At 42.9% G+C, this 15,052-nt stretch overlaps 2 protein-coding genes across 2 annotated transcripts; both read left to right on the forward strand.

Annotated features, from left to right (window-relative positions):
* Nucleotides 1–3,614: 3,614 nt before the first annotated feature.
* Nucleotides 3,615–4,559, forward strand: LOC146358102 (olfactory receptor 5AP2-like). The gene has a single exon (XM_084829135.1). It carries the CDS (start codon nt 3,615–3,617, stop codon nt 4,557–4,559), a length of 945 nt encoding a protein of 314 aa, XP_084685261.1.
* Nucleotides 4,560–11,268: 6,709 nt separating this feature from the next.
* On the forward strand, nt 11,269–12,213 carry LOC146358103 (olfactory receptor 10K2-like). The gene has a single exon (XM_084856792.1). The coding sequence runs from the start codon at nt 11,269–11,271 to the stop codon at nt 12,211–12,213; it is 945 nt and encodes a 314-aa protein (XP_084712918.1).
* The last annotated feature ends 2,839 nt before the right edge of the window (nt 12,214–15,052 follow it).

Consider the following 15,052-nt stretch of genomic DNA (forward strand, 5'->3'; position numbering starts at 1 on the left):
TGGCTGATTAGAGATTCGAACCTGCTCAGCGTAGAACACTTCTCCTCTGTACCACTGTGCCTCTATATTAATCGTGCAAACTAGAACAATCATGAATAGTCAAACTATCTCTTTGAAAATTATCTCTCCTTGTTTCTCTCATATTTGTTTGTTTGATACTGCATTCCACCATCACAATAGGTTCCCACCACACTAGACCTCTAGTGTTCCATCCACACTGTATTGGGTGCAGCATTGTCTGGTTTCTTGGTACTTAATCCTCTGATAACTCTACCCATTTTTAGACACAATCTAGTAGCATAAGGTGCAGGGCATGATACACAGAGACACACACCATGGGTACTGAGCTGGCCAAGGAGGAAAGAGGGCTGCAGTCATGGGGATGGATTGTCTCCATTGTCATCAATGACTTTATTTTTGTGAACTGCCCAGAGAGCTTCGGCTATTGGGTGTTATAGAAATGGAATGAATGAATGAATAAATTAATAAATTAATAAATAAATTTATATCTCAGTATAGGGGGATTGCAAGCTTGATTGCGGTGGGAAACTAATTAGAAAAATTGGATGCTAAAAAGAAAAAGCTCTTCATTTGCTATCATTAAATATAGAGAGAATGTTAATGAGTTTGTCTATTTGTGACTTTGTGATTAGTGTCTCTCAGGGACTTTGTTTTGATACGCCTGTGGAACAAATACAAAACAGCTCACATTCAAGTATTCAAAATCTCTCTGGGGCCAAAGAATGAAATATATCTCCCTCCTACTTAAAGACTTCTTCAGTCTCCCTGCAACATATACAGATGGATCATGCTCTTTGGACTCCACCCAGGAGCCATTCTATCTGAAGCCTAAAGTCACCATATCCTCAAAATCACATTTGCCAGCATAATGCTTCTTTTTTTCCCTGGGTTTAGCATGGAAGATAATCCAAAGGAAATCTTAGTGGTGCTGCAAACAGTATTCTGAACATTGCTGGAGAATTGTTTAGGTAGGTCTAATGTGCTATACAGAGTTTCCATATCATGGCAGTCTAGAAATATTAGATCCTTGATGTTTAGATCATTGTATTATCTAGCGTCTAGTTCACTGCCTCAGTGTAATGGGAGGATTTCTCAGAGCGGAACAGCTGACCCACTTGGTCAGGAGGTCCAACAGAGCGTGTATGGGTTGGAAAGAGTTGGTGGATGTTGCAGATCCCTGGCAGGCAAAAGGAGGTGGCTGAATGCCATGGATATCAGGTAAGGCAATGAGCCCTACACCTTGGGGAAGAGCAAAGATCACACAGAGACTTGGGATCTGCAAATCAGCAAAACTCGAGATCCTCAAAGTTCTCCAAATTTCATCTCAAAGATCATGCCAACTCAAGTCCATATCAGATTACATGATTTTTTTTTCTTTTCACATGAAAATCTGTGCATATTTTCATGAGTATTTTTCAAAAGGTGCATATCAGCTGTGTGCATCTTTGAAACTGATGCATTCTTCTATTGATTAAAGCATATTTGTGTGCGTTTTTCATGTGTATTTTCAAATGTATGCATGCTGTCAAACACTTTCTGGGGGGAGAGGTCCTCAAATCACATGGCAAACTCAGAAACATACAGACTTCAACTGCAGTTTGCATCCAAGTCCATGTGCGGTCCAGAAGGTATGAACGGGGTAAATCCTGATCAAAAATGAATGGACACAAATTTCTCATGCATCCCTAGCAGAGACACAAAAAGAACCCTGCTGGATCAGACCAATGTCCAGCATTCTATCTCCAGCAACAGCCAGCCAGGTGTCTGTAGAATGTTCACAAGCAGGGCATGACACTGATGGCCATTCCCTGTTGTTTGTCCCCAACATCTGGGGACATATCTCCCCATTACTCTGCAGTCTCCCAGGCTCCCTGTGCTCTGATCTGAAAAAAAAAGCCCTACGGATGGAATTACTTCATGATGTCTTCCCCTGGGCTTTAATTGAAGTGCAGGAAGCTGAGGAGACTACAGGCTGCCAGAGATGATTGTACAAAGCACACACAGAGACACACACACACCAATTTCAGAACATTTTGATGTCTCATTTATGTCAATTTATTCTGTAGCATAGAGACCTGTTTGTCCTATAGAGACAGAGAAGGCGTGGCTGGCAGGTAATGGTATATATGACATTGGAGGCTGAGTATGGCTGATATATAATAACGCTGGCCTGAATGAAACAGAGTTGTCATATGGATTTGTTGCAGGTTCTAATTTATGTCTCTATATCACCAGCAATAACAGGCACAGCAATAATAGACATAGAAAGCAGGGACTAGGCCTTGCAGCAAACCCGTTTCCAGCTGTGCCTCTACATCCACTTGTTGTTCAGTCATTCAGTCATGTCCGACTCTTCGTGACCCCATGGACCACAGCACGCCAGGCCTTCCTGTCCTGCGCTCTCTCCCGGAGCGTGCCTACATCCACTAGGGCAACATTATTGCATTGTTGTGAATGGTTCCTATTTATTTGAACTTTGTTGTAGATGGTACCATCTGGGTGTTGTACTTTCTACAAATCCTTCCTGAGTTTATCTCAGTATTGATAAACAACTGTTAACTGCAGAACTTCAAATATCGTTCTAGATCAAAGAATTTCATATCTACCACACACAAAAAAGCATTTCCTAATAGCAGAGACTTCTTGCTCCTATGGCTGTGTTCTTTATTTATATTCACACAGGCTGTATCTGTAAAAGGAATAGAATTTGTCGAGCTGGGCAAAGAATTTCAGGCCAAGTGGTTTTTATTTTGTTTTGTTTTGCCAAATTCAGGTAGAGGTGGGGGGCAAACATCTACCTATAGTTAAGGAAGAAGTGAAGGTTCAGATGGGGGCAAACATTTGGCGTGGGGGGAGAATTAGCTACTTAAAGTTGTATGAAGTGGAAAGGGTGTTTTTCTTTTCTTTCTTTCTTTTTTTCTGTCTTTCTTTTTCTTGTACTTAAGCGAAGCCACTGCTCCAAGCTACAGCTTGGCTGAGAGACTGGCAGCCTGGCTACCATTTTGGAAATGGAGCAGAGAGGGAGTGGGAAGGGAAGGACGCTACCTCCCCACTTCCTCTATGTTCCATTTTCATGACAGCAGCCAGGCTGCCAGTCTCTCAGCCAAGCCGCAGCTTGGAGCAGCAGCTTTGCTTTTTAAAGTACAAGAAATAAAAAGAAAACCACCCTTTCCACCTTGTAAAACTGTAAGTAGCTAGTTCCCCTTATCTGAAACTCAAGCAATTTTCATACACACACCAAAAGTCCCTGATATTCTCCCCCCACTTTCACAGGGGAATGAGGGTTATGTGAAAGTGGAAGGGCCTAAGAACTTTGCTTCCTAGAAACTGCTCTATTGGCTCTGGACTGCATTGTAACTCTTATTTCACGGTTGATATAAAAAAGCATTCACAAATGCACATGAATAATGAAAAATGTGCCTATATATTTTCCCACACACAGGGGAAAAAACAACTAGGGTGATTTGGAGTGGAGAAATGGAAAGGTTAAGCAACTGATCCATGTGACTGCATGTCATAACTGTTATGGAGCTAATACTTTTTCATCATTGTTCTCATATTCTTGTTAGCAGATGAGAGCATCCTTTGCATAAATGGCAGAGAGAAACTTCACAACAAGGACTGAGTTCATTTTGCTAGGATTCACAGATAACCAGAGGCTACAGTTTGTTCTCTTCATAGTGTTCTTACTGGTTTACTTGCTGATCCTGGTGGGGAACGTTGGCATGGTAACAATGATCAGGATGGACTCCCGACTTCACACTCCCATGTACTACTTCTTAAGCAATCTGTCAATCTTCGACATTGGTTACTCCAGTGTCATCGCTCCCAGAACACTGATGGCCTTTGCAATGGAAAGCAAAACAATTTCGTTCACTGGCTGTGCCTTGCAGTTTTTCTTTTTCTGCATTGCTGTATCCTGTGAATGCTTTCTGCTAGGTTTGATGGCGTACGACCGCTTCACAGCTATCTGCAATCCTCTCTTGTATACTGCTATCATGTCCAATAAGCGCTGTCATCTGCTCGTGGCTGGCTCATATCTAACAAGTTGTGTGAATGCAATCGTTCAGACTTCATTTATATTTAATATGTCCTTTTGTAGATCCAACATCATCAACCATTTCTTCTGTGATGTGCCTTCTATCCTAAAGCTCTCCTGCTCAGACACAAGAGTCATTGATATAATTCATTTCACCTTCTCTACGGCAATTGTATCAGTAACTATCCTGACCATTATTGTCTCTTACATATACATACTTGTCACCATCCTTAAGATCAAGTCAGCTGAGGGCAGGCATAAAGCCTTCTCCACCTGTGCCTCCCACCTGACAGCTGTCACCATATTCTATGCAACAGGCATTTTCATATACTTACGGCCCAGTTCAAAATATTCCATGGAACAGGACAAAATTGTCTCTGTGTTTTATACCCTTGCAATCCCTATGTTGAATCCACTCATCTACAGTCTGAGAAACAAGCAGGTTAAAGAGGCTTTCAAAAGGCTGCTGGAAAGTAAAGTTGTTTCTCAGAGACAGTAACTGTCATGGGTGTGGTCCCATACCTTACTACATCCTTTATTGTAATCTTTGAATGCCTTGCAAGGCAAGCATTAATTTCCATCCTCACAATGGGGTAGATCCAAACTAAGTCTGCAGACCTATATTTATCTGGGCATGGAGATTAGATATAAAAGCTTGTGGTGGGGGGAAGACAGGGAAAATGGGGCGTGGAGGGGGGAAGAAGAGTGCCTATTCTTGAGCCATCAAAGCAGACTTTTCTTCCTTAATATTGTTCTCTCTAAGTTTAATCCAGATAGATGCCGATGGATACAAGGAGGAAAGATGTGCATATTTTGATATCTATGCCCATGTGAGGAATGGAATATGTTCTGTGTGTGTGTGTGTGTGTGTGTGAGTGTGTGTGTGTGTGTGTGAGAGAGAGAGAGAGAGAGAGAGAGAAAGAGAGAGAGAGAGAGAGAGTTTGAACATGTGAGAGACTATACTGTTGTGTGGGGAAGAGGGGTCCATGCCAGACTGATGATGTCAGCTCAGGACTTTCCAGTTCCTTGCCCACACAACTGAAAATAACTCACATCCCTGGCCCTTGCTGGTATGCCTGTGGTGTCAGTGATGTTATTGTACCCTAAAACATTCACCCATCCCAGCTCCCCTCTGGCCACTGAGCTTTGAAAGGTTAGTTTGGGTGACTGTTCCCTCCCCTAACTGGTGTCCCAGTTAGTGGAGTGGGAAAAAAAAACAATGAGGGCTTTGATAGATGCATTTGTGTGCAACATGTAGTTTGTCCCAGAGATAAGCAAAAAAAAACAACCCAAAACCCCAAAACCCACCAATTCAGGTGCAGTTTATAACACTGTTACCATAATTGCCCACTAGATGACAGTGCCTATCGCTTAAGGAGCTCCTACAATTATTTTACCAGGATAGAAGAGAAAAACCTGGATGCTTTCACTTATCATCTATAGTGAGCACAATATGGGATTGGTATATGTGTATGTGTGTGTAAAGATAAGTCCTGATCCAACATCTCTAGTTTCTATTCTCTTTTGTCAACAATAAATATGATGCACTGTCAAATTTGGTCCTATTTTTATAAACATAATCAAAATAAAAACATAGTGATAAAAAAACCTAGCAAGCACAGAACCTGAAGATGAAGGATAGGAGTCAATTCATGCAGATTATACGTCAGGGAGGTGTGTATGGCTTTTTGAAGACAATAGTCTGAAGACACCTGATCTGAAGGCACCTGATATAGGACCATTTTTTACTGAGCAGGTCTGGGTCTGATAATTACACCAATGGATGCCACATATGCTGTTCTGAACTCCTTGGGGCCAGGGCACAGTGCCAGCCTATGAGATTTTGCTGCCTGAAACAGGGCTGAATCCTCTACAATTGTTACCTTCCTTTTTGTTTTGTTTTGCTAAATTAAAAAAAAAATAGGATGAGAAACAAAGGAATTTAAATGGTCAATGGAATGATGGGGCACAGCTGCACATGGAAGAGATGGCATTGCTGATATTTGCCACTGTTTTGGCTTGCTGTGCTTCGTGATTCCTCCCATGCTTGAATGATACAGTGGGAGAGCACTCAACCTCTAAAGACTTTTTTTAAAGCACACTATACAGACTGGAAAGTTTACCCAAAGACACAACCATGGGGGAGGGCAGTTGGCTACTTATCATCACTGATGTCAACACATTCTGGCACTCATGGCTTCCAGCAAGGCACATCGGAGCTCTGCCTCATGCTACTTTCGTGGCATGGGAACAGCTACAGAACGGCCCCTCCTGCACTGCGAAGTGAATTTCAGTAGACCTGGGTCATATGGGAGGAGCCTGTGCTGCAGCTCCTCCTTACACCATGCTGCCCCTACAAGAAAGAGGTATGGGGTGGTGTCCCAGAAAGGCAGGTACGGGGAGGAGGGGTGGTATGCCATGGATAACATCCATGTGACCTAGCATTTCTGATGTTACCATACTGCAAAAGTAATATGAGAAGGGTCCTTGGATGGATACTGGCTTCCAGGACGCATCCTATAATCAAAAGGAGCGGGCAGGTGCCTCGGTCTTTCTGCTAACAATTGCACAGTTCTGAAATACTTTAATCATCTGAGGAACCGCCTTTGAATAATGTGTGATTTTGAGCTGCAGGGCAGGGGTGGAGTGGAAAACAGTGTAGCGGGGAAATGGTTTAGCGGGAAAACCATCATTTTCCTCACAGCCATGTCTCACAGCAATGCAGAAAAAGAAAGGCTGACTCAAAACAACAAGAGCAGCGACAACGACAGCCAACAGCCTCTTTCTCTCTTTTCAGGACATTATTTTCCAGTCAGGGTAGAGGGATACCTATAGTTAGGGAAACTTGACAAAACATGTACTGACACCAGAGCTAAAAGACAGTATTGCGCACCTTCCAAACTGGCAGCTTTTGCATGTTTGTTTATCATTTTAAATTTCCTACAAAAAAAAAGCCCTATAGTTTCATTTGCAAATGCCAAATTGAGGGATTCCCCCTCCCCTTTTCCAAATACATCTCAATTGTTTGAGACGGATAAGACCTGTAACAATTGTTTTATCAGCTAAATCTGCATGTTTTAAGATCTTCCGCTGAAGCTCTTCTCCAAGTACTTTCCTTATCACAAGTGTGCCATGAAACAAAAAAAGACAGGGCTTTTTTGGTGGTGGTGGTCCGTTATGGAATGCTTTTTCTAGAGAAATATGCCTGGCTCCTGCATGCCTTTCTTTTCAGCACTATGTTAACAAAACAAACCCCCAGGGATTTTCATTTGAGAAATGCTTTGCCCTGCTGCATGCCTTTAATTGCTGCCTCATTCTATCATTAATGTTATGGTTTCTTGTATATATCCATGTGTTATTGTGATATATTTTCTGTTCACTTCCCTGGAATCTATTGGATGTTTTAAATTAATAAATAATACAATGAACATTGCCATTGGTTGTCTTTGTCATGGCCCCAGATCTGGAGGCTCAGAGGATTCTGAACCCAATGAGATACTGGTCATACCACTCCAGGAAGGACCCTCAGGAACCACTCTCACACCCCACAAACCCAAGGACTCATCCCTCCCATCCACCTCAGTCTCAAGAATCATTCTCCCAAAACCTCTTGGGTCCCTCAGCCACATAGGAGCCTACAGCTATGGTAATGAGCATGGGCCCTTTAAGGCTGTAGTCAGTACCCAGTGGGAGGTGGAGCTTCTGAAAGACCTGAGCTGACTGGCCTACTTAAGCCTTCAGTTGCGGCTTGTTCCTTGCTGGAGCAACAGCTCCTTTCACAAGGAACTACCCCAGCCTAACAGCTCTTGCAGACCACTGTCCAAGGTGCCATTTTACCAGCTTTGGCAAACCAGCCAAAGCTGGTAAAAGGCACTCCAACAAGCCTCAGCAGCCACTTGGGCCTCCAACGACAATGATGGATCTAGGCCTACTGCCAGACACAAACCTGATCTTTCAGTGCAACCCCATCCAGAACAGGCAATGAGTCCATCTCCAGGAGCCACTCATCCACAGGGCTTCCATCTTGCCAGGATACCGCTTCAGTTTATCAGCCTGCATCCACATTACTAAGTCTAGGCTTGGTCCAGGACTTGCACAGCCTCTCCTGATTCAGATGTCACAGGGAGATAGAACTGCGTGTTATCAGCATACTGATGGTATTTAGCTCCCAATCCCCTAATGACTGATCCCAGTGGCTTCATATAGATGTTAAACAACATTGGGGACAAGATGATGCCCTGCAGAACCCCATAGATCAATGGCCAAGGGGCTGAGGAAAAGTCACCCAATGTTACTTTCTGAAATCGGCCCCATCGGTTGGACTACTGTAGCACATTGCCTCTGATACCCATCCCACGGAGTTGATCCAGGAGGATACTATGGTCAATGGTATGAAAAGCCGATGAGAGTTCAAGCAGAATTAACAGGGTTGCACTCCCCCTGTCTCTCTCTCGATAGAGGTCATCCACCAGGGCAACCAAGGCTGAGCCAATCCCATAACCAGATAGTAACCCAGACTGGAATGGGCCTAGATAATCAGCATCTTCCAAGTGTGCCTGCAGTTGCTCTGCCACAATCCTCTCAAGAACCTTCCCTAAAAATGGGAGGAAACTAAGGTGCTTTTAGTGGGTGGTTCATCTCCACAACTAAGTGATGTTCAACCTGTTCTGGAGGGGGTTGCACTCCCCCTAAAGGATTAGGTTCATCGTTTGGGGGTCCTCTTGAACCCACCATTGTCACTGGAGGCACAGGTAGCCTCCATGGTGTGGAGCACCTTTCATCAGCTTAGGCTGATATACCAACTGTGATTCTATCTGGACAGAGACCATCTGGCTACAGTTATCCATGCTCTGGTAACCTGTCATTACTGCCTTTGAAAGTAGTTCAGAAATTTCAGCTGGGCCAAACTAGGGCAGCAAGGTTGTTAACAGGGACTGGATGATATGATCGTATTACCCCAGTGCTTTGTGATTTGCACTGGCTTCCAGTCCATTTCATGGCCCAGTTCAAAGTGCTGGTATTCACTGTCAAGGCCCTTAACAGCTTGGGGCCAGGTTATCTGAAAGATTGTCTCCTCCCACATATATCTGCTGGGACCCTAACAGCATCTTCAGAGGCCTCTTCTGGGTGCTCCTGCCAAATGAGATGAAGGAGAGGGCCTTTTCGGTGGTGGCATCCCAGTTTTGCAATGCCTTTGTGAGAGAGGCTTACCTGGCACCTACATTGTGGGGTTTTTGGCATGAGGTGAGGACCTTTTTGTTCTCCCAGGCCTTTTAATCCTTAGTTTTGTTTTTAAATGTGGTGTTGTGTTTTTATATCTTTTCCTGCTGCTTGTTTTTATTCTGGTTTTATCGTGTTTTAAATTTTTAAGGCTTTATATTATGTTTTACTTTGTGTTTTAGGGTTTCACTCTTTTTGAATGGCCCAGAGAGCTTTGGCTATTGGGCAGTATAGACATGTAATAAATAAAACAAAATTGAAATGAAGCAATGTCCACAGTTCATATCAATACTCAGCTTTATCAACCAGAACCTCCACCTCTGCCATCTGACTCCAGAGATGAATTATTTTATCCAAGTTTGAGTTGCCTACATTATCAGGGGAACATATCCCACATGGTGAACTAAGCCCTATATTAATAACAGTAACAAAAGCAAACACAGGTCCACCATAAGTAGAGCTTTTTCTGTCTAGTTGGAGGTAAGATTCTTGGTGATGGCATCTGTCTTTCCATGCACTCCTGCATCCATCCATCCTTCTTCCTTCTCTGTTTTAATGCTCATTTCAAAAATGGTATTGACAAATTTGACAGAATTTGCTCCTAAAGCCTCATAGAGAGGACCATGTGAGAAATGGTTTCTAAATTACTAAGATGCGACATCTCTAGTTACATTTCTACTTACCGTATCCCCTTAAAATTCCCTTTAATAACAATGTTGTTCCCACCTTAGTTGCAATAATTTCAGTAGTGGCATCGATGCTGCCTTGTTAGATTGCAGAGAGAAGATCCATCCCTTAGCTTGTTTTACCTTCATTGTTGTGCAATTCTTTTTTCTTATTCCATTAACTAGGGAATACCACTCCTGAATACCTCTATGTGAATATGGCTGGTTGTTTCTCCCTTAATTTAAACTTCTGGGTAGACACACATAGCCATGTAAACTGAGGGAATGGGCTGTCTGAGGGAAGAACTTTGTGGCAGGAGCAGCACTGATGTCTTGGCCTGATGGTTATCTGATCGCTTCCAGATTTGGCCTGGGGTGCTTCCAGGGAGGGCTGCTTTCCAAGACTGCCAGGACCCAAGTAGACAGCCAGGTGTAAGGTGAGGGAGTCTGTTCTTTTGTTCAAGGGTGGAGGATCTACACATGAAGGCCTTCCCCAGCTGAGACTGTAAAGAACTCATTGGCACATGTATGTGAGCCACCTTTTTACTGTGTAAACTGCTTTGAGAACTCGTTGTTGAAGCTTGCACATAATCTCATGTCTTTGAGAACTCTTGTTTTTAGAATGTTGTATTTAATGAAATATCGATATGCGTGTAATTCATTGTCCTTTTTCTTTTCTTTTTCATTTTTCCTGATTTGTTTTGTTTTATTAAAATCACAATAAAAAGATTAATAGAGAAGCAGCATATGATATTCCAAATAAATAAATTAATAAATAAATAAATAATACTGGATGTTTTCAAGGTGGAAGACCATGCCAGCTATTTGAATGAGAATAACCCTTTTTTTCCCTCTCTTTCCTGTGTTATATAACAAACCCTAAGAAGAGGGAGATAATTATTGGTAGGGCCCAGGTTCTTCATTTGTTTTTGATGTGTTTATTCAGCCTCAGAATACATGATGGGGGGGGAGTGGGTTGCATTTACAGTTAGACCAAGACACTAGCAGAAGACTAAGCAGGGATATCGTGAACGGGCAGGTCTGGGCACTCCATCAATTGGTGGTATAGAGGTCACCTCAGAATTTGGCAGAGGTGGCACTTCATCTGTATCTAACTCGGTATTGTCTGAGTGTTGTATTATTTTTCATGCAAGGTGAGCTATTCTACACAACTTCCACCTATTCCATGCACATTTGCCTTTTCTGATAAATCCCTTCAATTAAGCATCAGATGACATTTTGGATCACTTGGGAAATAATGTTGACACTTACTCGCCTTCACCTTGTTCTCCCCTCAGGTCAGATAGCTTTGATGCTTAAAACATGAATACAGGCAACGACAGCTCCGTGACTGAATTTCTCTTGCTGGGGTCTTCCATTCTTGGGAAGCAACCAGTTATACTTTTCCTGATCTTCTCCTTTGCATATAGCACAATCCTGGCCTTCAACTTCACCATCATGTCAGTCATACTGCTTGACCGGACTCTACACAGCCCTATGTACTTTCTACTCTTTGCCTTCTCTATTTCAGAAACCTGTACCACATTTGTCATTGTCCCCAAGCTGCTGGTGACACTGTGGACAGGCAATCAATCTATTTCCTTTGCGGGATGTGCTGTGCAGATATTTTGCTACTTTGGCTTGGCAGCAAACAACTGTTTCCTGCTGGTTGCTATGGCTTATGATCGGTATGTAGCAATATGCAACCCACTTCAATACCAGGTGCTGATGGACAAAAGGGTTTGTACCAAGCTGGTAGTGGCATCGTGTGTGACAGGATATCTCGTATCACTGATTATTGACATCCTTATTTTCAGGTTGCCCTTCTGTGGGCCAAATGAAATCAGACATTTCTTCTGTGACCTCTCACCTGTGCTGAGACTGGCTTGCACTGACATCCACCTGGCTAACATTCAGATCGTTACTTTGTGTGCCATTATTTTGCTTGGCACATCGGTGCTGATCTGTGTCTCGTACATCTACATCCTCTTTGCCATCCTGAGGATCCGCTCCAGCTTGGGAAGGCAGAAAGCATTCTCAACCTGTGCCTCCCACCTCACTGTGGTGATAACACACTTTGGCTGTGCTTCTTTTGTGTATTTGAGACCAATGTCTGCCTCCTCATCAGAGCAAGACACAGTGATCTCATTGGGTTATGTCTTTCTAACCCCTCTACTAAACCCAATGATTTATGCCTTAAGAAACAAGGAAGTGAAATTAGCCATAAAAAAATTACTCAGAAATCCGTTTTGTTCCCAGAAATTCTGAAGAAAAGGCATTGGCCATTTATTTATTTTTTGCAATGAACATGCAAGCTTGGGTGGAGGCCACTATGTTGCAAATGTCTTTTTTCTTTTCTTTTTTAACAGAAGCTGTTTGGGGGCCCAGTCTGGATCAGGACCTCAGTGCACAGAGTGAGGATTTACCCTTTCCTCCCATGCCATCATCCCGCCAAAAATCAACACACACTCACACACCAAAGCTGCTATTTGGCATGGGAGGGAAGCTTGGGGGCAAATTTTGGGGGGACCATTGTACAAGAGGAAAGGTTAAGCCCCCTCTCCCCACACACTACAGTCCCAATTCTAATGAAGTCCCCCAGTGGCTGATATTTACAGTTTAAAAAATACACAGAATTCCAAACCACACATTTAACAATAGGTGTAGTTTGGCCCTGATTTTAAGTAACAAAATACATTTGCACAATACAACTTGCCAGTCCAACTTTTCAGTGTTTGTACTTGAGCAATAAATATTAACTCTATGAATCAGTATGCAGAAATGTATATTGCAAGAGTTGTTTGTTATTTGTTAGACTCTCTTCACGGGCATGTATGCATTACAAATCTAAACCAAGTTTCAACATAATGTAGGGTGCACTAAGTCTTTCATTATGATTGCTTTTCTGCATTACTATAATATTTTGATAGTATATATGCAATGTATACAATGACAGTATACCATGTTGAGGTCAATACTCCTTTAATATCTATGTAGCTCCAACATGTTGACTGTTGCTATTTTCAAGTCACTCCCTTCCCATAGCATTGTGTAATTTCTGACAAATATGAAACCTTTTAATGGTGCTAACATAGATCACGACAGGATATCACAATCCTATATCCACTTACCTGGGACTAAGCCCCATTGAAGTTAATGGCACTTACTTCTGAGTAGACATCTATAGGATTGCACTATAACACTATCTCGTCATGTCCATACAACAGCCCAAAAGACAGCAGCCTTTTCAATCTTGGGATGCATCTTTAGCCGCAACTTCTAACATGAGACCCATTTAAAAATGTATTATCATCTGTCCATTTATCTTATCTTCCTTTCTCTGCTTTTCTCCTTCTCTCTTTCTCTCTCCTTAAAAAAAGTCCCAGTCCATTTGTTGAAGATCTTTGCAGCAGGCAATGGTGAGAGGAAAGCCTACCAAGAAACATGCCCTTCCACAAATCATGCTAAGAAAACTTTTTTTTTGTACCTAAAGCATTTTTGTAAACTTGCAAATATGGTCTATGCAGTATGTAATGTGGGAAATCAACACCTATACCAATTTAATTCCCAGAATGTCATGATGGAAATGAAAAAAATAGAACTGTCTGCATGAAGTGGGGATGTATCTCCTGCATAACGATGCTTCTGCTTTTACCATGAGATAGTGGCAATGATGATGGTACAAATAAACTGGCTGGGCTAGCTGATATTTTGAGCTGCCATTAGGGGGGCCATGTGTCCTACTTTACAGGGGATACTCCTCTATTTGAAAGTCAGAGGACAGTCCTCTATCTGAAGGCATCCTCTGTTTGAAGAGCTGTCCAGTCCACATCTGTTTTAAAGATAAAGAACCCTGAGAAGGGAGAACAGGGGTCCTTGAAGTTGTCCATCAAGACTTAGCAGCTGGACATCAGTGAGCTGGCAAACATGTCACCTGGGCATGGAAGAAATGTGTCCCCAAAAGAGAGGACAGAAGAGTTCACAGTTGTGCGTAAAATATGCATACGCTAATTTATATATAATGTATGTATATAAGAAAGACTAACGGCAGAGTATTCCAAAATATATTTAAGCTAAACATTTCAGCTTCCTCCCTCATCAGTAGCTGTGCTGTTAAATGGATATCAGAAGTGGCAGTTTGCAACGCCTGGAGATTAAAGTTCCTTAGGAGAAGAAAAAGAAGCAGAGGTATGAGTGGTAGAATGCCTATGAATTGTCCTCCTAGCCATTGGGACTAGGAGTTCTCAGCCTATAGATCCAGAAATTTTCCCTTTTGTCAAGGAGGGGTATCCCCTGTAAAGTAGAACACATGACCACTGTTCAGTTAGAGTTATTTCACGAGGCAACAAAATGTTAGGGGAATGATACATAGCACTCCATGTCACATCAAACTTGGGCCTGAAAATGTCTAACAAAATTAGTCTACAGAGTGCTTCCTCCTTCACTTCACCATCTTAAGACTGAAACAAGCTGCAAACTGGGGACCCACCTACACCCGGCTTTTATTCCAGGGCAGGTGCGAGTCGAGGTCCCTCAGGACAGATGACATAGTTGCCACTTCGCAGCCATCCATGGTTTTCACCCGGAAAATGCGGAGTTCCAAGGAGCCGTTTTGCTGCGATGTTTTTCGTTTGCTACGGGTTTCCCCACAGTTAGGGTCTGTCTCTTCCCCAAACTGACTTGCATTTTGTAATGGGCATGTTGTAGGAGTGTGTAGTGCCTGTGTCACTCTGTGACGTTCCTTTACTCCCCCCATCCCTTCACAGCTGCGCAGTTACAGACGCACAGAGGGGCGTTTTCATTTATTTAATCACAGTTTCACACATTTTTGCAGCTTCGTATCTTCGCAACAGTTGCTTTTGGACTCAGTACCCAAGGGCCGCGGTGGCTTAGTGGTTAAGACGCTGAACTGCAGACTGGAAGGTCGGCAGGTCAGCAGTTCGAGACCCGAGTGCTGCGTGACGGAGTGAGCTCCCATCTTCAGTCCCAGCTTCTGCCAACCTAGCAGTTCGAAAGCAAGAAATTGCAAGTAGATAAACAGATACCGCCTCGGCGGGAAAGGTAACAGCGTTCCATGCACCTCGGTGTTCAGTCATGCTGGCCACAT

Source organism: Heloderma suspectum, chromosome 1 (genome assembly GCF_057233095.1).
Source record: "Heloderma suspectum isolate Gila_16-S chromosome 1, 16-S_ref, whole genome shotgun sequence".
NCBI classification, from domain to species: Eukaryota; Metazoa; Chordata; class Lepidosauria; order Squamata; family Helodermatidae; genus Heloderma; species Heloderma suspectum.